Source organism: Anabrus simplex, chromosome 12 (assembly GCF_040414725.1).
Source record: "Anabrus simplex isolate iqAnaSimp1 chromosome 12, ASM4041472v1, whole genome shotgun sequence".
In the NCBI taxonomy this organism is placed as follows: Eukaryota; Metazoa; Arthropoda; class Insecta; order Orthoptera; family Tettigoniidae; genus Anabrus; species Anabrus simplex.
The window spans coordinates 88,280,422-88,305,804 of NC_090276.1; the positions used below are offsets into that span (position 1 = coordinate 88,280,422).

Sequence of the window (25,383 nt, forward strand, 5' to 3'; positions counted from 1 at the left end):
ATCCAACAGCGCTCTTCATCTTCCTTACCCTTCAAAAAGATGGTGTATCCTGAGCTAGACTCAGTAACTTTGCCTTCATTGGATAATCTTGTTTCAGTCAGGGCAGCTACATCAATATTCAATCTAGAAAGCTCGTCGCTCTCTTTCGTGTCAAGCAGTGTTCGAACTTTCCATGTTGCAATTATAAATTGTTTTCCTCGATTATTTCAAATGCATATGGGGTGACCCGCTGGGTGCGGTCGCCCAGCCAGACAAAAGTGCGACTTCTGATGTTAAGCCCACCTTTTCCAGGGCCTTCCCCATTTGGGGGAACACAACTACTGCCAAATTGCACGTCCAAACTGAAGGCTTCCAGTTTCACCCGATAACCTGCCTTCACCATCCTTACCCAGTCGCTGATGGACTTGGAATTAAAAGTGCCAGCTGAAGAAAGTGCCTCTGATGTGGATTTGTTTAAGGTGGATCGCAGCTTGCCAGGAAGTGACCCACACGCTAGGATTTCGGAATCATATGCATGAGACGTGGTGTCAAGCACTGAAACTGCAATGGACTGCCACTGACTCGACAAAAACTGAGCGGCATCTTCATAGCCGGTCTGTCGGCATTTTCTCTTCCGCTTCACTCACTGTACCAAAGTCCATCTTCTTTACCGAGCAAACCATTCAGTAATGGTATTTCAGTAGCATTTCCTTTACTGAGGGCCCATTGCCCTTCTGCAAGGTCTCATCCACTCAAGGCCATTGGCCCTTGTAGGGGGTCAAGTTATTTTCCGCCACCTCACACTCGGCGTAATGTATTGAAATAACACGCACATAAACGAGAAACATCATATACACTTTCCATATTAAGTACTTGGTTAATAGACAGGATGATTTCATTGAAAATCTCCTCACCATGTAAATACAAATAATCGGAAAAAAATATTGGAGATGATTTTTTATTACTGAAAAAAATATTGGAGATGATTTTTTATTACTTTTTGGTATAGAAAGATAAGGACACAACATGACATACCAAAATTAAAATGTAAGGAATAATTGTAAACAAATCAGAAAATACAAGTCATGTTTTGACCAAGAATCTGACTCAAGATCAAATATTACTGTCAACAAACTAAGTTCACATTCTTAATCACTAATTCTTATAATCCTTGAATCATTCCCTGTTACACTTTTGAAATTTCCATCAGCGGCATTCACTTTGCCCGAGCTTCCGACTGTGCAAGCAGCGTAACGCCGATACCCACGTCCGGTCATGTAGACCGCGTGAGAACCATAAAATGTTGTAAACCACACGATGTGTCAACTAGGGGTTAAATTGATCTTCTCCTTCAACAACGTATGCACCAATAATGGATTATGGAACACGACTGATTCTTTTGGTCGCTGTAAAGGAGAGAAATGTTCACTGTTATCACGTTGTGCAGTCTTGCAGACCAGTCCTGGGTACTTGTGGTTAAAAGACAAGGAACGGAGAACAAACACAAAAAGAGAAAAGAAACCCAATGGGTTATTTTACGTAATGGAATGGAACAAATAAGTGTCAAGTAGAAAGACGAGAGGGAACAGTAGAAAAGGTCACATAGAAATATGAAAACACAAAAGGATAAGGTCAGTTTCTACATTTTCAAGTCTTGTCCTCGCTCATCCCAGTTCTTCTCAGCTTCATCAACACTCGTTGAGAAATCTTCCTTCTGATGTGGGAAGTGCGGGATAAGAAGGAAGAGGGGTGGTGTGAAACAACGTGAACCGAGTATATGACTGTTAGAGCGTTGGTCGATGACTCGCGCAGTTGTCATTTTATCAGCTGTTGAAGTTAGCCAATCAGATTGCTTTGGGAAGTGATATTGCTAAATCTGCACGTGGCTTGGTCGGGCTGAGAGTCATCATAAGTTATGGTCCGTATTGTGTTATAGAACTGACTCCATGTATATCGGGTCATCTTCAGCCACGCTGCGATTGGAAGACATGCACACATATAACTAGTAATAAATTAAACACTTTGGTATGCCACAGTTTACATCGATGAAGTCCAAACAACACATCCAAACTTGATACGGACTTGAGAGTCATCTCGAGAAATGAGCAAGCATCAAACACTAACACACTGTGGGTTTCAGCCCTCCCCTGGCGCTCTCAAGCCGGTCATAAGCCACCTCGCAAAGCCCATCTGATGGGCTCACTTCAGCAGCTGATAAAATGACAATAGCGTGAGATATCTGATCATATTTTTCCAATTAATTACTGAATGACCGACCCTCTGGTTCATGTTGTGTCTTACCACCCTGTTTATCACCTGGTTGTTCTTCCCTCTCGGTGAATGTTCAAGAAGAAATGAGCATGTCAGTGGCTGAGCAGAACGTGAAGATGTGGAGATTGTTCTCGTGTCCTCTTCCTTTCTCTCTTCATATGCCTACTCGACTGTTGAATCAATCGCTGATGTTGAAGATCATTGCTAACATAACCAAAGATTGTTCATAATATGATGTTGAATACTGACAACAAAATGAAGCTAGGTGAGGAAAGGTCAAAAATTATGACAACAACATGAAGGATAAGCAGATCTGATCAGTAATATACAAAGAAATATTTTTATATTCTTTCTCGGCTTCCAGATTTTTTAAAAACTTTAACTGCTTGACAGTATTACTCATCTAGTATTAAAAATACATCCTTCCAAATGTTAAATTATTTAAATGTTAAAAATGTAATATACTTGGCAGTTGTGTGTGCAAATTTTTGTGTATGTGTGCTGTTAATTATTACTCCTACTGCTAGTTTATTAACTGTAAAGGTGCTGCAATGCTCAAAGCTCTCAAGTACTGCCCCTGCTTGCGATAACACCAGGTTTGTTCAGTAGCGTAAAGCGTAACAGTTTATGTAGTTGCTGTATCCATGTCGATTTGGACTTAATATTACTAGCTAGTATTTGTAGAATATTACCTTTTGTTTTCTTCCATAATGATGAGAAAAGTTTCCTGCTGCTGTTACAACGTGATAATTGATTACAGTCACATAAGAATAACTGGGACGAAGGACAAAGTGGAGGGAAAGTGCAGGGTATTCTTTTTTTTTTTTTTTAATACAGAAATCCTCTTGTACACTTTTTGAGCAGATTTTTGTACAGACAAATTAGCGCAAAACTTAGTAAACCTTCTCCTCTGCAATTTGACCCATTTCGTGTCTGTCATTAATATAAATTTGTCCAGTGCACATCGTCATCGTATCGTGATCAGGCCCAGTGGACTGCGTGCATCTACTAGACATCTCCGTTGTGTCCTTTCCCGTGTTCTCTCCTGCCAGTCATTTCCAGTGCCCATGTGTCTCATCTCTTCATATAGTGCATCACTCCTACTTTTTCTCCAGTGTGCTTGGTGGTCTCTTCCCACTGAGGACAAAATCCATCAGTTTCACAGGCCATCTGCATGTATCCATTCATGTGACATGCTGTGCCCACATGGGGTTTATAGTGTCTGGATCTTCATACATTTTATCCAGCTCACGATTGTACTCGTACCATATCTGCGTACTTTATTGTTTCGAAGATCTTCCTGAAAACTTTTCTGAAAAAAATGAGGAGACTGGTCTAATCCTATCCAGATGCTCCTCATCCCACACCTGTATGACACAAGAGGCAGGATTAATTTGTTGGATAGCTTGAGTTTGGGCTATCTTAACAGACTACACACTGTGGTAACAGCAATTCCTGGATTGGATTCTCTGTTTCATATGATGCTTGCTTTGTGAAAACTGCTCCCAACTATTTGAACTCGCAGATTCTACTGCCTTCGTCTGGGCTTGTATCCCTATACCAGTTTCTCTGCTACTTAGCAGAAGGCTTTGCTTTGTTTTCAAAGATCCTGATCTTGCTTCCTGAAGTCTCAGTGGCTTCATTTACAAACTTTGCTTCTTCATCAATATGACGAATAGGTTAGAGTCAAGGTAAGTAGGCCATTCATGGATGCGTAGATGGTGGCACCATCTGAGCTAAGCTTTGCCGTGATGTCACCTCGAGGATTCATAGATATAGTGAACCTGTAAGTTACCATACGTTTTATGTTGTTGGGCAACACCGAGGATCATATGACATTTGTTTCAGTTATTTGGTCATATCTACAGTATGTTCAGTGCTGTTGTGAAGTCAGTGTTACACTCCTGAGCATACCAGTATCGGTTGTCATAATAACAGTACCGTTTCCATCTGGCAAGAACAACTCGCAAGTTGTATTCCATAAGTTTCCTAAAAATAAGGAAATTAAAAGGGTTGTGAGATGTAATCACAAAGACGATGTAAGTTTTGATAGTGCACGCATATGTTCCATTGATTTCCTTCCTGAGGATTATGAAAGATATAAAGAACAAACTTTTAGGGTTTTCATTGAAAAAGGAGTTGAAAGAAACTGCCATTTCTTCTCAACAGATGCCTAACTTGCATAAAGAAGAACTACCTAGAAAAGAGGAGAGTCTAAAAAATTATAATATTTTAATATAAATATTCTGAGTCCTTGCAAGCATTAAATCTGAAAATTATCATTTTAATTCACAGATTTAATCCCGGGATTTTAAAACATTTCGTAAATAGATTATGTATTTTGTATTATAGCTTTAAAACCAAACGTGAGCCAAAGAAAGAGAAAGGGAACGACTCAAAAGAACACTCTCCACTTAGCCAATAAATTAACTAAAATAAGAAGAAATGGCTGCATCTCAATCAACTATTGAGTCAAAGGAGCAAGTCATTGAGAAGGTGAGGCAGGAATTTGATGAAGTTCAAAGCAAATATGAAGCAGAAATCACAGACCTAAAGAAGGGTAACATAGCTTTAAAGAAGGGCAGTTATACTTTTAAGAGTTTCCTCAGTCTGAGGTGTGTAGTATCTCATCAACCTCCCTGCTGTACTTAAATTTAAAAAAAAAAAGTGTGTTTAATGAGGAGGTACAGAGAAAATATGGATCTTTGGCGAACAAAGAAAGGCAAGCAAAATGGACAGCAGAAGACATTGCATTGTCATTGACCGTAAAGGTAAAGGCTCTTTATAATAATAATAATAATAATAATAATAATAATAATAATAATAATAATAATAATAATAATAATAATAATAATAATCATCATCATCATCTCCTACCTCCAGTGATCACTAATTAAAGACATACACAAGAAAGAACAACAACAACAGCAAAAAAAATATCTCTATGGTTCAATGGAGGATGTTATGAACAAAGACATGACGCCTAATGCACTGACATATCTTACGGCGTGCATTGCATTTACATAAAGATCAGTTGCCCCGATAGTTGTTTCCCTATAACAGTGTAGATTTCCACAAGATGCTCGCAATGACTGGATATTGATTATATCTAACGGAGGGCTTATTTCTCCTACAAAGGAATGGTTGAATACAATAACTGACTTAAAGCAATATTTTGTAGTTTCCATGGACCTGAAAGCATTTCAAGGTGTAAAGGTGTGATTAAATACTGTAGTTTGTTTCAACTAGCGACAACATCATTAGTCTGTATTTGAGAACCAGAATAGAAAGAATAGAAAGCTGAAAGTCCGTGCAATGCAAAAATATGGAGCAAAGAAGAATCATCTGCAGTAATTTTGGAGATTCCTTCCACTGAAATAAGGGCTTGTAGTCTTTTCCTTCGTGTTCCGCTATGCGATGTATACATTGTGTAACTGCAAATTTAATGCATGTCTAATTTAATCCCATAAAATGTATATTATTATGTGAGACGGAGCTACTGCCACGTCTCGTCTTGTGCATATAGCGCACTCGGGGTCCTCGCAGTGATGTCCCCCGTCTCGCAGCCAATGACTATCGTTTCCCACGAATCTCTTCTGGGTTAGAGTATGTGTAGGATGCTGTAGTATGTAGAAGTGTTGCGAAAGCTGCATGCTGTGGGAAATAAAGGCTAAGGAGGAAACTGGATAAACACAGGTTGTTTCTGTTAACGTAAGAAATTTCATTTTTCCGTATTGAACCAAGAATTACAATAAATAAACTTGATATTTCCACCTATTCAATACAATTTTAATGCTGTTATTCAATTACAACATATTAAATTTCACAGGACTAGTTTCGACGTGGATTTGCGTCATCTTCAGCTTTTTCAGAAAATAGGCAACCTTAAAATTCATGACATGTCTTAAAATGTTTGGCATGAAATCCAGTTAAATCTATAATTAAAACCTTAACTCATTAAAAACTGTTATGACAAGTAAAAGACTTGCTAGTCAGTCGTATGATAAAAGTTCATTGGTTAAATTATATTCTTATGATCAAGCAGTTGTGGAGTCCTTAAATTTGTTGGGCGATAGATAAAATATTGTGTTCCATTTCACTACAACTTGTATACTGCTGAAACATCTCGAAAAACGTGAAGGTTGGTCATATGGAATTTTCTGCATAAAATCTTCTATGTCTTAGGCCTATGAGGTGGAAACATTAAAGTAGTTTCTTGTGATGTTTGTGAAACCAATGTTTCCTGGTTCAATGCGGAACCTGTAAATATATTAAAATGCGGTTAACGATCCAGTGTTGAATGTGTTATGGCTCTAATCAGCAAAATGATAAAGTGATTGTATGTAGGACTCGCCTCAAAATGCCGTGAGACGATGCTATTGCTAGCCGTGCTCAATGAACAATGAAGGCTCTGAGCAGGTTTGCATGATCGGACGTAGCTAAAGAGGGGAAGTAGGGGTGGGTTGAGACGATGTATGTGGGCCGCGCGTGTGGAGGGAGTCTGGTGGGCGTGGACTACGGAACGAATATCGGGAGAACTTGTTGTGAATTATGCGTAAAATTAAATTCTTGTTTGGGATTTGAACATTTTTAAAAAATGTTATCAGGAAATCAAAGAGAACTTTTGGAGTTTCAGATATATCATTAAGATTGAGGTTAGCGTTAAAATATTGGTTTATATGAATGTAACATAATTCAGTAGCGTCCAGCAATGGTCCCTTGCTCAAAATCTCTAATATTTTAATGTCTTGTTCCAAGTTTGTAAAATTATGTCTTAGCTCATGGATATGTTGTCCCACAGCGGAGAATCTATTATATTTTACTGCATTAACGTGTTCGGCATACCTTATCTTAAAGTTGTGCCCAGTTTGCCCTAGGTAGGCGCTGCCACAGTCATTGCATTGGAACCTATAAACACCTGACCTAAGATAAGGGTTAGATTTATTTACAGTAGCTGCATTGTGTAAAACTTCGGTACTTTTGTTATCTGTGCGAAAAGATATCTTTACATTACTTTTTGAATATATTAGTGACTCTGTGAATGTTGTTATTAAATGTGAAAGTTGAATAGGAATTATGACTTTGTTTATCTTTGGTGAGCGTGGTTTGCGGACGATGTTTAATCTTATTGATTATATACTTTCGATGAAAGAGACCTTGTAGCCATTAGCATAGGATATATTGCGGATAGTATTCAGCTCCTTGTTTAAATTAGCTTTAGTCATAGGGATTCTAAAAGCCCGGTCTACGAGGCTGAAATACTTAGCTCTTTTGTGAGCTTGTGGGTGTGTTGAATCTTGTCTTATAGTGACGCTAGTTTGTGTTGGTTTCCTGTAGATGTTGAAGGAAAAAGTAGGAGGCTGTCTCTTAATGGTTAAATCTAAAAAGTTAATTGATCCCTTCTTTTCAGATTCCAAGGTAAACTTGATGTGCGGATCTATATCATTGAGTTTACTTAAGGTGGTCTTTGCATCTATTATCCGCTCATCTAGAACTACGAATACATCATCAATGTACTTAGACCAATGGTGTATGTTACTGAACGTGTTTCTGTTATCTATCTCGGAATCCTCTAAAAAATCCAATTAAATTTCTCCCAAAATTCCCGAGGCCGGAGACCCCATTGATAGCCCATTTTGTTTATAAATTATGCTATCAAAAATAAAGTAATTATTGTCTATTAACAACCTTAATAAATTCATGAAGTCCTGTATCTCTAGTAAGCGTACTAGAAATGAGCTCGTCAGGGGGAACTGGATGGATGAAGACAGTAGTGTATGAAGATGTAGGGATGGTCCTTTCTGCCGTAGTCACCTCTTTCTTTTGCTCGTTCTTCTCACACTGACCTGTTATTGTGTTTGTCCTAGCTTATATTCCTTTCTGTGTTCCTTGTTCCACTTACTTGTGCCAGGCTCCTCACTTTCATCTATCCTATACGACCTCCCTTGCTCACCTTTTGTTCTTTTCCGACCCTGATGGTGTTACAGCACTCCAAGCCTAGGGAGTCTTTCATTTTCATGCCCTTCCTGGCCCTTGGCTTCCTTTGGCCGATACGTTCATTTTTCTCTCTGTTTAGTGTTATATAGAGGATGGTTGCCAAGTTGTACTTCCTCTTAAAACAGTAATCACCACCACCACCACCACCTGTGTTCCTTGTGTATGACATATGGAGGAAATATTTAACTCTTATCATGTCAACTTGTTGTAAACTTTTAGCCTCAGAAGTACAAGGCCTGCGTAGCATGTTATGTTGTAGTGTATGTTGACTATGATTGCTCTTATCCTGTTTGTGGCTTGTAGACTGCATGGTGCTTGTGCCTTGTTTGCATGACATTAGATGGACGTTAATTGCGATGCACTACAGTTCCGGGCGGTAGAGTCGAAGCTGCATCCGAAAAAGGCGGCAGGCTCGGAGCAACTGGCCAGTAAGTTTGCCGAGATCGACAAAAGCCTGCAGACGTTGGGTAAGAAGCTGAAGGAGGGTTCTGCGCTGGACGCGGGGCCACGCGGAAACAACAAGGTGTCGGCCATGGCCGAACAGTTTGCTGTTAAGACCAACGAGACGGAACCTCCTCCGTTGCAGAAGTCGGTGAGTATTGCTGTCTATTTGGTTCATAAGACAGAATTAGAAAATTTTGTCCCTCTTTATTATTTTATACAAATTGTTCTCTGCACATTCACACGTCCAATATTTTTCTTCGTATTACAGTTTTTACTCTTAATTTTATTTTTCATAAAGCTTTCTCTCTTTTTATTATTATATCATTTTCTATTTTCATTTAACCTCTAACTGAGTCATCTGTTGAGATGAGAATACCTTAGCATCAATAAATCAAGAGAGAAATTTAATTCCTAGCTTATGGCAATAGTCGTCACAACCGTGGTTCCCAAACTTTTGACACCACAGCTCTCTATCTACATGATGACCACCAGTGGTCCGTATTGACGTAATTACTATAGTTAATTATGTCAAGGTCCGCCTTGTCAATACAATTCAAATTTGTATTATTTATGTATACCATCAAATACATACACACAAGTACATGTTTTGAGAATTAAAATTCTCTTCTTCAGCTTATACGTTAAAATCACATGCATGTGAAAGACAAGTTCAAACATGAATATCTTTCATGTTATGTCCAAAGTCCTGTAAAACGTTTTGTATGTGGTATATAAAAATTGAGCTGGTTGACAATTTATCTAATGTATTGTGGTGTGGCATTATTCATGGCCTTCATAGTCCCACTGCCCTTCATGGGTCTCAAGTTGTTATGCTTTGTGTTCACGTATCACACTCTTTTTGAAGATGTCGAGCTTGTCTCAGTTGTCTGTGTTGTGGAGCTGTAGAACAGGAGATCTTGGATCAATATGAAATGATTGTAAAATATTTGGCTCTCTAAGGAAACACCTCTTTCTTGCCTGAATCCTGCTCTGGATGTCAAAATTCACTTGGTTATTTGTGCTAAACCACGCTCCCAAATACTTGAATTTATCCACAAGCAGTACATGGAACAAAACCCAAATTAAAATGAAGTCTTATGTATATAAATACAGTATACCTATCAAATTAAAATGAGTCCCCCAAAACCAGTCAAAAGGTACTTTGTGGGACATAAAACCATTATTATTATTATTATTATTATTATTATTATTATTATTATTATTATTATTATTATTATTATTATTATTATTATTATACATTCATACATACATTATCATTATAGACTGTTATGCCCTTCAGCGTTCAGTCTGCAAGCCTCTGTGAATTTACTAAACGTCGCCACAATCCTCGATTTGCAACTAGTGTTGTGGCCTCATTTAGTTCTATACCTCTTATCTTTAAATCTTTAGAAACCGAGTCTAACCATCGTCGTCTTGGTCTACCTCTACTTCTCTTACCCTGCTAGGTAACCTATTCTCCTCCATTCGCCTCACATGACCCACCACCGAAGCCGGTTTATGCGTACAGCTTCATCCATCGAGTTCATTCCTAAATTAGCCTTTATCTCCTTATTCCGAGTACCCTCCTGCCATTGTTCCCACCTGTTTGTACCAGCAATCATTCTTGCTACTTTCATGTCTGTTACTTCTAATTCATGAATAAGATATCGTAAGTCCACCCAGCTTTCGCTCCCGTAAAGCAAAGTTGGTCTGAAAACAGACCGATGTAAAGATAGTTTCGTCTGGGAGCTGACTTCTTTCTTACAGAATACTGCTGATCGCAACTGCGAGCTTACTGCGTTAGCTTTACAACACCTTGATTCAATCTCACTTACTACATTACCATCCTGGGAGAACACACAACCTAAATAATTGAAATTATCAACCCGTTTTAGCTTTGTATCACCAATCTGACATTCAATTCTGTTGAATTTCTTACCTATTCTTCGAGAGGCTCATTTTCATACCATACTCATTGCACCTATTTTCAGGTTCCAAGATATTAGACTGCAGGCTTTCGGCACAATCTGCCATTAAGACCAAGTCGTCAGCATAGGCCAGACTGCTTACTACATTTCCACCTAACTGAATCCCTCCCTGCCATTTTATACCTTTCAGCAGATGATCCATGTAAACTACGAACAGCAAAGGTGAAAGATTACAGCCTTGTCTAACCCCTGTAAGTACCCTGAACCAAGAACTCATTCTACCATCAATTCTCACTGAAGCCCAATTGTCAACATAAATGCCTTTGATTGCTTTTAATAATCTACCTTTAATTCCATAGTACCCCAGTATGGCGAACATCTTTTCCCTCGGTACCCTGTCATATGCTTTCTGTAGATCTGCGAAACATAAACACAACTGCCTATTCCTCTCGTAGCATTTTTCAATTACCTGGCGCATACTGAAAATCTGATCCTGACAGCCTCTCTGTGGTCTGAAACCACACTGGTTTTCATCCAACTTCCTCTCAACGACTGATCGCACCCTTCCTTCCAAGATGCCAGTGAATACTTTTCCTGGTATACTAATCAATGAGATACCTCAATTATTATTCTTATTATTTATTATTATTATTAGCGTATTCTCCCAATAATTGAAGACGTTAAGCAAACAACTCAATCAAGCTTTCTTTGGGTTCTTCTTGTTCTTCCAATAGGCTTTCATTCTCTCTGAGAAGGCTTGTTTACGTTCTTCCGACCATTTCGGTCTGCACTGTTTTTGCTTTGGTTGCTCTGATGTAACTTTCCACTTGTTGACTTTGTGTCAATTATTATTATTTTTATTATTATTATTACTATTATTATTTCTTTGTTGTATCGTCCTAGTAAGGACCACATTATTTCAACTGTCTTTTCTGGGCTCTGATCTTTTCCCGGTTCCTCCGTCCACGTCTTTCCCATTTTAACTTTGGCCTTTCTTGAAAAACCTGGTGGTCTGTTAGTTTCCTCCTGAGTGGGTTGCGTTCTTGTATATCTTCGTAAGTGATCCCCATCTCTCGTAGGTCCCTTTCCACCTCTTTGAACCAAGTTGGCTGGGTCTTCTTATCTTTAAAATAGGTAAAGAAATGGTTTGATAATTGTGTTGGTTTCATTTTTAGCATGTCATCAGAGATCTTCTGGACATGAGTATACAGCTCTTGGTTATGCCGACGTCTATATTCATCTTTGTCTTTAATTAGGCCAAGAATTTTTCTTAAGATCTTTCTTTCTTTCTTTCTTTCTTTCTTTCTTTCTTTCTTTAATTTCCAATATTTCTATCAGGCCTTTCTTGTTCATAGCAAGACACTCCACTGCATACAAAGCCTCTGGTCTTATGACAGTGCAATAATGTCTGAGTTTTGCGTTGAAGGATATGGACTTTGTGTTGTAAACGTTTTTGGTCAGTTGATAAGCCATTTCCACTTCATTCATGCTCAACGCAAAAGCTTCTTTTTCAGAGATGTTTAGTTCTATCCACTCGCCTTAAACTTATCTGTCCGTTTGATTGCCCCAGGTTTACTTTTAGCTCTCTTGGTGCTATTATGTTATGATTTGCATTTTCTCCAAAGAGATCTGGAAGCCTGCATTTTCCGCCTGTGTCTTGAGGTGAATAATTATATTATAATAATAATAATAATAATAATAATAATAAAAAATTACAATGAACAAATCAAAGAAGTTTCTTCTTCTTTCTGGTGTTTTTCCCGTCAAGATCTGGGGTCTGCCATTTTCTCTAGTCTGCAACATCAGTGGAGCAGGCTCCTATGCTCTGGTGTCTTCACGTGACCCTACCACTGCAACCTCACTTCCCTCATCTTCTCTGAAATGGAAATGTTCCATACACTTTAATCTCTACATCTCTTATTTACTTGTATTGAATAGGTTGAACTACCATATTTATTATTTCAATTTAAATGTTCAGGCTGTGCGAGTCCTGTAGATTGCATCAGCATTTGCATCTCCATTGTGTGTAACATCCTTTTGTGTCACAGGTCAGCATTCTGCCCCATAGAATCCCACTGGACAGACAGTTGTGCGGTAGATCTTTGAGTTGAGGCACAGTAGATGTTCATATTGTAGAGGTTGCCCACAACTTGGTGACACTTCATCCAAGCAGCACTGACATGAGGTCAAGTGTCTAGGGGAGTATCACCACCAGTTGTTAAGTGGGACCCTAGGTAGCGAAAGTGGGATACCATCGATTTGGATGCCAGGCTCCAAGTATTCTCTCTTGGACTAGTTGAGCAAGCCTCAACTTTCATTGGTTGCTCAAGTCTGTGTCTGGTCTCATTAGGTAGCACAAATTACATCAGCTTAGGGCAATTTCCAGGGATTAGGTGATTGTAGGAACAAATTTGCTATTTATGATAGGCAAAATGAAAAGCGTGGGAGTCGGTTATCAAAGTAAGATGAGTATAGCATGTGGTGCCAGCTTACTGATGCTTGATTGTTATGATGCTGAATTATTATTTTGTTTATATATAAAATTCTAGTGCTCATGATGTTGTTGTTTAGGTCTTCGGTCCTTAGATTGGTTTGATGCAGCCTCCATGTCACGTTGTCCTGCGCTATCCTCTCCATCACTACGTAACTACTGCATCCTTCATCTACTCTAATTCATGTCTTGGCCTCCATGTTCTTACCTTGGTATACAATAAGTGAGCATGTCCTGGGTCTCTGTCTATCTTCTCCGGTTTAAATTTCATCAGATCGTTCTAGTCTTTATCAGCATGTTGTAATCTACTCGTATTCTTCAGAAACACCACATTTTAAAGACTTCTATTCTCTTTCTGAAACGGTTATTGTTCATATTTCACTTCTGTAACACTCGTGCAGGGTCTCTCTTATAAACCCAGATCGAACGCACAGCAGCTGCCTCAGCGCGCGACCGCCCTGTTTTAAGCGTGCATACAGTCTTATATGAAATCTTACCTTATAAAAGATGCTAGAAGTGTCGTCCTTCCTGGGTTACGGGCATTGTATCTGGTAACCACATTCTGGCTGTCGCGACTGAGTTCTGCCACTGTAATGTTTCCGACTTCATTCGTATTGTTTACTTTCAGTTCCTCCCATGTGTGAGGATTTGTTAGATACACATTTTTTTTTTCAGTTTACCCCACAAGTAAAAAAATCACATTGTTAGATCTGGAGAACGAGGGGGAAATAGACCAGCACTGATCACTCTGTCTGCAAACACTTCGAGATTATAAGAAGGGAATCTTCTGCTGTATGAACAGGGCTTAAAGTAAATACAAAATTTTAATATTCCACCTTCTCAATACTAAAAAATCATTTGATGTTTTTACAAAAACATTAAAATGACATTAAAAGGTACTAGTTTCGGTCCACTGTGGACCATCATCAGCCTAGCCAAATTACAACAGTAAAAGACATAGTGATAAGTATGAACAGGGACTGAATCTTGTTGAAACCACCCACACAATTTTTCTTCTTCCATTAACCAATGGAAGAACAGCATCAAATTGTCATCTTGGTACCTTTCTACATTTACCGACGTCTCTAAAAAATAGGCCCAATTATTCATCTTGTACGAGCAGCACACCAAACAGCAATCTTCCTATCATAATGAGGGTCTTCAAGCTATATCCTTAACAAATTTCAGCTCAGTTTGCCTACCCGGAACAAACTACCAGGCACCATTTCATTTTTATTAACCTCTTAACATAGCAATTATTTTAAAAAAAGTGATTATTTTTTACCTAATTTCTTATTGTTAAAATGGACTCTTTATTGAAATACAGTGACAGTGGTAACAATGAAAGTAAATTTTGCAAACTTAACAATGAAATATAAGCCGCTGAAAAGTTCCTGTTTTAAAATCCCGAGTATACTCGTGATATTTTTATCGGTTCTTCTTTTAACTTACATGTAAAATAAATAACACAGCACTAAACAGATGGTGAGTAAGATAACGTGATACTCAATATTGTGGCTGTGTGAAATGCCTTAAAACAAGGATCACCACACAATGTTGCATCACACTCCTTTCTTGCCTTCTTCCTTCTAGCATCGTGCAGACAAAACTGTCAGACTCTCTAAACTCAATGTCAAACTCTTCTTCACCCTTCATTTTCACCTAACAGACGAAGTACACTTAGATAGCAATAAATACCAAAAAGCCACGAAAACAATCTGCCTGAGTTACCAACGTCCACTACGGTTCAGTCAGAGACATCTTTTGGCAAAAATAGGAAGGTGAAGTAATAATTTTATCTGGCAGTATCTGGCAGAAATACTGAAAAACAACAAGAAACGAGTATATTAGGGATTTTATGCAAAGAGGTTAACAGTCTTGATCAGAGGTGCTCAGCACTGTAAGCGGGCGGGCACAGGTCGTGAAGGTTAACTCTCGATCACTGCGGCGATGCCCAAGTTTGAAATGGAGGCAGAAATGCACGTCATTTACGTTGTAAGAAATAAGTTATTTATGTTCATTGCAGTTTACGTATTTTACCTGGATACAATAAAGAGGCCTACAACCTCAAATATTTTTGTAATGCACATAATGAATTACAATTGTCACTATTACATTTTAAGAGGTGCTTTAGAAACAGTTCTAATGTAATACAGAGTTAAGGGGAATAAGCTGTGGCTTGTAGTTGCAGATAAACTCACCAACAATCCAATCGTGCTTACCGGAATAACATCAGTTAGGTTATTTATTTTAAGACATACTCTACATCTGTTTCGTAAGTACATTGTTCTTGTACTTTAATCTTGAATGGTAAATATCTATGTCCCCACTCAATATGAAACTCCTTCGCCATTTAGAGGCCAGCTGTTATCATCGGATGCCTGATAAGTTTTAGATACTATTTTCAAATTCAGTGAACATGGAAATTCAAACATAACGACACTGTGCAAAATGAAGCAATAAACTTGTTGAATTATGTAGTACAGTAGAAGTCCGTTATAGCGAGAATTCAAAACAGCGAAAAATTTACTCGCTATAACGGATTGTCGTTATATCCGATTTTGTATAAAATTCGGAAAACCCTTCATGCACTTTAAAATCGGTATGAAATGGCAATCAGTTTGTTCAAAACTTGCGTTTCCGCAGATGATATCCACACTACGGGTTAGTTGTTTGTTATTTTTCGTAATCCGATACTACGTGAAAGTGTATGTTTAATTTATTTCTGAAAAAAATATAGTTCCGTATTTCTCCGCATCCAAGATGAACCCCACTTTTTCCTTCAAAAAATTTAAATCAGGCTCAAAAAGAAGTTTAAAAAATCGTACAGGCCTATGCATTTTTAGACTTTTTTAGACGCCGAATATTGATTTTCGTCACGCCGTATTTCTTTCTTTTTTTGCGGCTGCACAATTATTCTTTATTTCCGCGGGTTTAAGGACCATTAACATAACATTGGCATCAGATTACTGAAGAGAACTCGTTGAAAATTTTCCAGCAATACCTATTCCATGCATCTCTACAATACAACGATCCATCAGGAAATTATTCTTGCTGTCAATAAAACTGTTACTTTTACGTAGCATCAGATGTAACCGGCTACCGCTACACGCACGTCTCGCTTGTCGGGTGCGGCCAAATTCAACGGCTAGCGATGTATAGGCCTAATCACGAACGTTGAAAGTCAACGAACGAGTTTATTGCGCCACGGTATGGTCAGCCGCCCTTGCCTTTTTTGTGCACATACCTCACAGTTTCATCATCGACTTCTTTAAAGTGTCCTTGTTGTGGACCACTGAATGCATTTTTTGTACAGTAGGCCTACGCATTTTTTTTAGCTCTTTGTCTTCATGCTAACGCCAAATATTGGCTTTAGTTAGGCTTATGCTGTATCTTCTTGCGGCTGCACAATTATTCTACATTTCTGAGTGTTTAATAAACATTAACTTAAAATTGGAATCATAATATCGACTAGAACCCGTTGAAAATTTGCCGGCAATACCTTTTCCACGTATCTTTACAATATGACTATCCATCACGAAAATATTCCTGCTGTCTATAAATCTTAATTTTACTAAGCGTCAAGTACAATAGACACGTTATGACTCTGCCACTGAGTAGCCATGGCTTTTCTAAGAATTCGAAGGGTCGCATGTTTTGATGCCATTCTGCAGATTTGAGAAACACACAGGCACTATACACTGTACAACCGGTAGCGATGTGTGCGCGTGTGAAAAGAAGCAGCGTGGTTACTGCGGTAGTTGCCAGTGGTATCCATTAATTTACTGTTGGGTCGCGAATGCAACAACCCTTGAGTTTTCGCATGAGATTCTGAGAAAAAAAAAGTCTTGGATTCGGAGAAATACGGTATCACTCCAGAGATTTCTGTGGCCAACACCTCAGCTTTCTTCTTCAAACAGCGTCATCTAACCTAACCGTATATGTAGCCTATCATGAAAAAATTTTTGAAACGCATGTAGAGAAATAACCTCCTCGTGATAAATATAAATATCCTCTGAAATTAGTGATGCACTCTGCCATATCTTGAGGTGTATGACATTCTTACGTAATTTCCGTGTAACATTAAACTTAAGATATCGTTTATTCAGTCTTTATTTTTATGAGTTAACAACTGCTATCGGCCACGTTATTTACGTATTTATTACGAAAACGTATTATCCTCTTTCATTTCGAATTTTCTCTAGAGAACAGCAGTCGATGGGTATTACTAATCAATTCCAACATCGCCTTTGAATGTCATAAAGAGAGCTCGCAAATGCACAAAGTGAGAAAACTATACCATACTGAAGATGATCGATCGCATGTTGTTGCAAACGTTTCAGTTTTCTTATTCAAACAGAGTCACGTATCCTAACTTAACCGTACTATACGTATGATGAAAACACACTTCAAGCGCCGGTAGAGAAATTATACCTTTCTAGCTATAAATTTTCATAATAGCCTTTCCGTAATTTAACCAGACGCAACAAAATAAAACTAACCTATGAAATCAATTAAGCACTCTGCCATATCTCGAGGTTCTATCCCATTCTTACTTCATCATCATTATCCTAAACCATCTCCAGTTTCCCGGGTGTGGTATATGAGCCTCCTCCATCTCATCCTGTCCTTGTACCATTCTTCCTCCACCAACTTGTCCCAATCATGACCTCTCAGCAGTACATCGCTCTTAACTAAATCTATCCATTTCCTTCGTGGCCTTCCCACAGGTCGTCTTCCTTCTACCTCTCTGTCAAATTCCTTCCTTGCAGTTCTGTTTACTGGCATCATGTGACCAAACTACTTCAGTCTTGATATCTGAATCTTATTGAGGAGAGAATCATCTATTCCTTCTTCTTCTCTAATTTTCTCATTCCTAATCTTGTCTTTCCTGGTTTTCTGGATCATAGTGCGTAGGAATTTCATTTCAGCTGCCTGAAGTTTGGAATTATCTCTATTGGTCAGTGTTGTGGTTTCGAGACTGTATGTAAGAATTGGTGTATAATAGGACTTGTACAATGTCATTTTTGTTTTCATGGGTATTTGCTCATCCCACAGCAGGTGTCTTACCTAGTGGTAAAATTGTGCTGCCTTATTGATTCGATTGTTCACCTCATGTTTTGCTAGGTTGTCATTTGATATAACGCTACCCAAGTATTTGAAAACTGGAACGCTGTCCAGTTGAGCTTCATTTAACATGACTATTGGTTCTGCTCCTTCCCCATACACTTTCATCACCACCGTCTTGGTCTTGCTGATGTTTAAACCATATTTCTTAAACTCCTCATTCCAGCTTTGTGTTCTCTCTCCCAATTCCTCTTCTGAGTCATTCCAGATCGCAACATCATCTGCAAATGTGAAGGCTTTGATATCTCCCTGTTCTTTCCTTTTAATAGATTTCATTACTACATCCATTACAATAATAAATAGAAGTGGTGACAATGAGCTGCCCTGCTGCACTCCTCTCTTTGTTTCAAACCAGTCCGACAAACCACATCCTACTTGAATACAGCTTCTGTTCCCACTATACAACATTTTCACTTTGTCTATGAGGCTGTCTCGCACTTGAAGTTCTTTCATGCATTGCAAAATTCTTTCCCTTGGTACACTATCGTATGCTTTCTCAATGTCCAAAAATATTAGAAATAAAGGCTTGTTCTTCTCCCAGTATTTTTCCATTAGCATCCTAATTGCAAATATAAGGTCTGTAGATGACCTTCCTGGTCTGAAACCATACTGCTCTTCTTCCAAAATTGGTTCAACAATATCTCTGATTCTGGTCTCTATTATTTTTTCCAATATTTTCAGGACATGAGACAGTAGTGTGATACCACGCTAATTAGTACATTTTCGTCGGCTTCCTTTCTTGAACAGAGGTACAGTGATGCCCATCTTCCAGTCCTCAGGAATAGTATTTTCCTCCCATATCTTGTTGAGCAGTCTATAGAGCCATTGGATCCCCATTCTTACTTAATTGCAGTATTTAGCCTCAAAATTAAGCGGTCGTTTAGTCAGCCTTAATTTTTAACGAGTTAACAACCGGTATCGGACACGTTATTTACGCATTTATTACGAAAATATGTTCTCTTTCATTTCGAATTTTCTTTACAGGACAGCTGTCGATGGATATTACTAATCGACTCCGATATCGCCTTCGAATGTCGACGAGAGAAATCGCTAGTGCACATAGCGAGGAAATGATGCCGAAGGTAATCGATCACATGCAATATCATCGCTGGGGTGCATAAATATCAGTAACGGAGAAAATCGCGCGCGCTTAATCGCTCGTAATAACGGAACCGCCAGTGATAGGGTTCTCGCTGTAACCGAAGGACGATACACAGGTTAATATAGGAATTTTGAAGGGACAGAAAAAAGTCGTCGCTATAACGGAGTTCTCCTTATAAGCCGTACTCGCTACAGCGGACTTCTACTGTATATTACTTTATGCTGAGTGAATAAGAGGAATTTTACTTTTTAAGAAATGGGAATACTGTCATTCCCATCCAAGGAATTGCAAATCATAGCTTGTACGCTTAAACCATGTACCTTTGAAAAATTATAAAACAAAAATGATAACCTGTTAGTTTTCTTTGAATGTATAAATATAAGAAAATACAACTGACTGCTGTATTTACATCAAGAACAGTATAAATCAAACGGGAATATCTTGAAAAGGTCAGTTTTCTTGTGGTTATAGCATTTTTTTCTTAAATACTGTACCTTATTCAGTATTTCGCTGAGTAGTGGAGGAGAGTTTCGTAATGACAATCGAACATCACCGTTCCCTTGGTGCAAAGTGCGTTAGCTCTCTCGCTTCACTGTGACGTATGTTTGCTATGTAAATGGCCCTCATTTATGTCATACCGACCCGGCCGCACTGGGCTAGCCTCAATGGGTGCCCAGCTGAGCACCTCTGGTCTGGATAATCATATTTGTAAATAGAGTTGAAGCTTCTACGGTTTGTTAAACCACTGTTACGTTCCTCATTATTTTATGCTGCTGACGTTTTAAATATGTATCATTGTTCTTTATCAAGGTGATTCAGGCACTAAGATCATTGATAATATAATTGACTAGTTGATTTTAACTATCCAGAGAGATGAATTACTGGACCTTGTATCGAGTAGGAATGCAGCAGACTTCTTGATAAAGAATACTGAAATATTTTTAAAATGTCTGCAACTCTTTCTGTGCCCTGCCCAGTCTTGCAGATTTTGGTGATCTTCAGGAATACTCTTTATGTTTCCCCTCAAAGTCTTAAGTCATGGCATTTGCCTCCTGTCTTCTTTGTGACTTGCAATTTTGGCTTTGGGATTGTAAAATTGCATATTTTTCACCATGTAACACAAGGCCTAGACATTTGACGGTGGTCAGCAGTTCTCTTTCACAGTACATAAAATGACAGCATGGTTCAATGGATTAAAAACTTATTAGTAATTGTAAGTACTGTTATGAATGCCCCTTTCCTTTCTCCCCCATTCTTTCTTTTCTACTCGTCATTGTGCCTGCCGTGGCTAAATGAAGTATTGAATGTGTCTTGTTATGATGGGACAAGAGAGTGGCATGAGAGGAATGGATGACCTGCTTTGTAAGTGCTTGTTTTAGTGTGGGAATGCTCTGTAGGCAACTCCAACTGATTAGTTATAGTAAACTTAAGATAATGAATGATGAACAATTAAAAAAAGTTGTTCTACCTGCCATAAAGTCTGCTTAAAGCCAGTTTCTGCCTTTGTAGAGATACGTGACATTCTTTTCTTGGGTTGGGATATGGAACATTGCGAATCACCTCATCTCGTGAATTACCAACTACTCCGAACCATCGTCGAATACAGACAGCCACTTGACTGCTTTGGAGTTTTATCCTTATTTTAACATTTTAACCAATCGTCTTTTCTGCAAAGTTGATTGTGAATGTTTCAGGTACAGTTCACAGTAATGTTAGATTCAACTCAAAATACTGTCCGTGGCTTGCACTTGGACTGTAGTGACATGAGCTCTACATTGTTATTTCCCTTATTGATGTGTAAGCAGATAGTGAGTGATGTTTAACCCTACAGTGCACCCACAACTCTGACTTGAAAAAATTCTTTCAGGCAGATTAGATATGTAACAACAAAAACTGACAATAGATTTTTGATGTATTTGATCATACTGGTGGAGTGTACAAAAACTCTACATGATGCATTGAAGGTTACTCTATGTATAAATTTTACCCAATATGAGAAGCAGTATTGTTTAAACTCATAAGAAAATAGAAAACTAATAACATGATTTTAAAACAATTGAGAGATGTATTACACTGATGGAATTGAAATATAAAGCTTCCTCAAATGTCATATCCACAGTTCAACTGATATGATAGTCCTTGAAACAATCTGCATTCTCTTTCAAACACAGTGCTGCTCAATCGTGGGCATCCATCAGCGAGTTCTATTTTCAGATGATTCCCACCATAAGACATTTATGTCAGAAGGAATTACGAATATATTTCCTGAAGGTAAACAGTACATCATCCTCATTAGTAACCTTCAAACATGCATCTGAAAAGAAAGCCTTAGCTGCATGATGTAGAAAAAATGCTACATTCATATTACATGACTTTTTTGTAACAAATATTGTAAATTGAACATTATTAGAAATGTATGCTTCTTCTTCTTCTTCTTCTTCTTCTTCTTCTTTTCTTCATGGGGCCTCTAAATATTAGTTCCTAATTAGCGTCGACCTCTAAGATCTTTTGCTACCATAGACATTTATGCTAAAAGATAAATATATTGTGGACTGGGCAGTATTTTTGTTAGACTTCAATCATCAGCAAATTGCCCAGAATTATATTTCACTGCTGCTCATGCATGTCCAGCTGCCTCAGGCAGAGATAAGATAGCACATATATGGAGATAATTATTGCCTCTAGCCCCCTCTAGCATCATTTCTGGAAGTATAGACGTCAAAAGATATTATGCACAGTGTTAGGTTTGCCATCTTTTAGCATGTTACTGAACTACAAGAAGAAGAATATTATGTAGCAAAAATGCTACACTACGGGGTGACTTCGCCGTGCGGTTAGAGGCACGCAGCTGTGAGATAGTGGATTCAAATCCCACTGTCGGCAGCTCTGAAGATGTTTTTCCATGGTTTCCCATTTTCACACCAGGCAAATGCTGGGGCTGTACCTTAATTAAGGCTCAGTGTAGGGTTAAGGGGAGGTTGTAAGCCCTATACTGGCAATGTTAAATTGGCGAACTTTGACTGCAGTTATTTCAGAAACTAATAAACCTATGAGGTTGAACTTATGAACAGTGCTGGATACATGCTTTGCCAATACAGTGACTTTTTTGTTTTAATGCTGAGTGAAAAGTTTAATTTCTATATATTTTTTTAAAGTACACTGAATTTTCCCCATATTTTACCATAAAAATGTTGGATAACTTCCATAATTAAATTAGGAACAAAACAATGAAAAATCAGTAACACCATAGCTAAGTATAGAATAACTATACACAATTTCACACATCTGGGTAAAGAACTTCTTGGAAAAAAAATGCAATAATATGTTACCATAGTAAGATTTTGAGAAAAATTGATTTAAAGTTGACGGTACATTCAGTGCATGCCAAAGCCATATTCTGGACTTTCACTGTTGTCCTCATCATCTGTGGCTCTCTTACTAGACCTCTGCAGCCACCTGGCCTTCTTTGCCAGCTTTTCTGCATCCAAATCAGCTTTAGTAACCCTCATCCTGTCGAGATCTTGGAAAATCTTCAGTGCATTCATTCTTGGTTGATTACCTAGCTGCTGCAGCACTTGAAGTCGCCCCACATTTCCCTCATTAAATGCCAATACTGCATCATTAACTCCTAGAATCAGTGTCTGATACCCCACAAATACTCGTTTCGGAACCCTAGCCCACATAACACTATTAAAACTTTCATTAGGGTTTTCCCATGTAAGCACTTTTTCAGAAGGTCAGGATGTGCTAGACTTCTGAATGTTGGCCTGATTACATCAGCCACAGACATAGGCAATGAATGTTTATGTGAATAGCTTTCTCCTGTAACTTTGGACCTATTATATTTACACCAGGAGGAAAAACCTGTGGGACAAAGACAGTGCCGGGAACTTCATCTGTAGAAATTTTGTGTAAGAAAATTGCCCAGACAGCTTTCCTCATTTCCTCCACACTACTGGTGTTTTTTCTTATAGCCATTCCATAATAGTTTTGTAATGTATCTATTTCTTTGTCACTAAGCCTACCCTTTCCTGATAGTAATTTACCATCTTCCAATTTTTTTCCCTTTGTATTCACTGCGCAGTCTCCGGGAACGGGACCCCATTCGTTTCTGGATATGACCTATACATTCCAGTTTCTCAATAATTATTTCCCCATAAGGTTTCTTTTGGACAACACTTGCAAAAGCCTTGCTGTCCCCATCCCCTAGATTTAAAAGGAACTAATCTGGAAGACAAAAAATATTGCAATTCCCAGGCCTGAAGGAACAGATCCAGAAAGGAAGCGTGGCTTTCTTACGTCATGGGGCATTTAAATTGACTTTAAATGGTGTTTGGGGTCTTTTTCAGCAAAAAAAAAAAAAAAACATGCACATTATAAAACGGACCTCCAGCTACCAAAATTACCAAAAATCTAAAAATGGGTTTTTTGAACCCAAAATAGCTTACAACCTCCCTTCAAGAATCATAGTTTTGATGAATTGCATCTTGCATCAGTCTTCATTCCTGGATGTCTCAAGGAATGCAACAAATACCTATGTCATATAAAACTTTGTAAATGTATAAGTATTGTCAGAAGAAGTTAGTAATAACACCAAAGCATATTTTTTTTACAAAATTTTTATATCTAGGTTATTAATATGCAAAGGTTTTTAATTTTAAAAATCTGAATCAGTAGCGGATTTGGTGGAGTTAATTTTTGAGTATAAATGTACTGTATAGAAGATAATGTAAAACAAACTAATAGAATGTAATCAGATGAGAACAGGAAATGACACGTGAAGAATACATTAGTTTTATTACTTGAATAGTAAAGTTTAGCACTGTGTACTGTAAGCAGTATCTGGTGTTTCAGCAAGCCCGTCGGTGTCCCTTCACTTTCCTCATCGAAGAATGCAGACCGATTCATTTTGTAATAGCCTGTTTTATATGCTCTACTCTCACTCTTTTTCTTTTTGTATATTTTATATATTAACTTCATGCTCTGTTGGCAATATGAATGTTAGGCAGACTTTGTTTGAAGAAATGTACAAATATTTTTGCAAATAAATGTAAATATAAGAAGAATTCACTTATGTGTATATTACTGTAGACACTGTAGGCAGTGGGGAGTGTGAAGGTTTGTGACCTCTGGTGGCCAGCTTGTCAGAATTGACCACAATTGACCTTTTGTCTCCAGAGAGAAGTACAGAACGTTAAGTGTAGTGGTTTGTTAAAAAGAAAAGAGATGTGCAAAAAATTAAATACCCAACTTTGCAAGACAATCAGATTGAACTTAACTTTCAGCCTTCAACTTTGTTCAATACAAGTTTCTATGAAACATTGGAGGAAGTCACAGTTCCTAGGTTTTTAATGCTCTTATAATGGTATTTGAGGCCTCTTCAAAAAAAAAAAAAAATTAACTTTGAAAATAATGTAGTTTGTACTCCCCAGCACTCTGAATAGTTCTGGTAGGATAGTTGAGGGATCGTGTGATTTCTTATCGAGAAAGGAGCAACACTGCAGGATGTGAAAGGAGAGGAACTCTATAATGACAGGAACCGATGGAGGGATATTGTCCACAAAAGTCCTACCCGGCCCGCTGGGAGGATACCCAGACGCTGATGATGATGATGATGATGATGATGATGATGTGATTTCTGTTTGATCTCTGCAGTTGACTTATCAGGATGAATATTAGTTTCGGGAATAGAATGAAGAGTGCCGTAGGGTGTATGGGAAGGCACGTCTGTCTTCCAGTTCTTTAAAAATTCATGAATTGACAGTGATGTCATAGTGCAAAAGTGTGGTCGTTTTCTCCGTGAGATGCCAGAACCACTCAACACTGTTTATGACTCGTGCAGTGATTGAAACAGACCAAGGCTGATAGTGTTCAGTCTTCTCAATTTTTTTTTAAAATCCACCATTTCACTCTAGACTCGTCAGTTGGATTGCCACACCTTTCTACTGTCGAGATACCACAATGCAGTACAGTCTTCATCATTTGGTATATATACGTAAACTTTTCCCCCACACTGCTTGTAATATTCAGGCATCCCGACTATA

The 25,383-nt window shown here is 38.2% G+C and overlaps 1 protein-coding gene across 8 annotated transcripts in view; it reads left to right on the top strand.

Moving 5' to 3' along the window:
* The window catches only part of Mical (Molecule interacting with CasL), a 688,331-nt gene that overhangs the window by 490,367 nt on the left and 172,581 nt on the right, over positions 1-25,383 (top strand). For 6 of the 8 annotated variants that reach the window (XM_067156726.2, XM_067156729.2, XM_067156731.2 and 3 more), the window contains one exon: positions 8,588-8,839. The exons of 1 other annotated variant lie outside the window; for it this stretch is intronic. In XM_067156726.2, the coding sequence (XP_067012827.2) occupies positions 8,588-8,839 (252 nt within the window). The remainder of the gene's footprint in view (positions 1-8,587; positions 8,840-25,383) is intronic. One more of the 8 variants, XM_067156730.2, reaches the window with a different exon arrangement.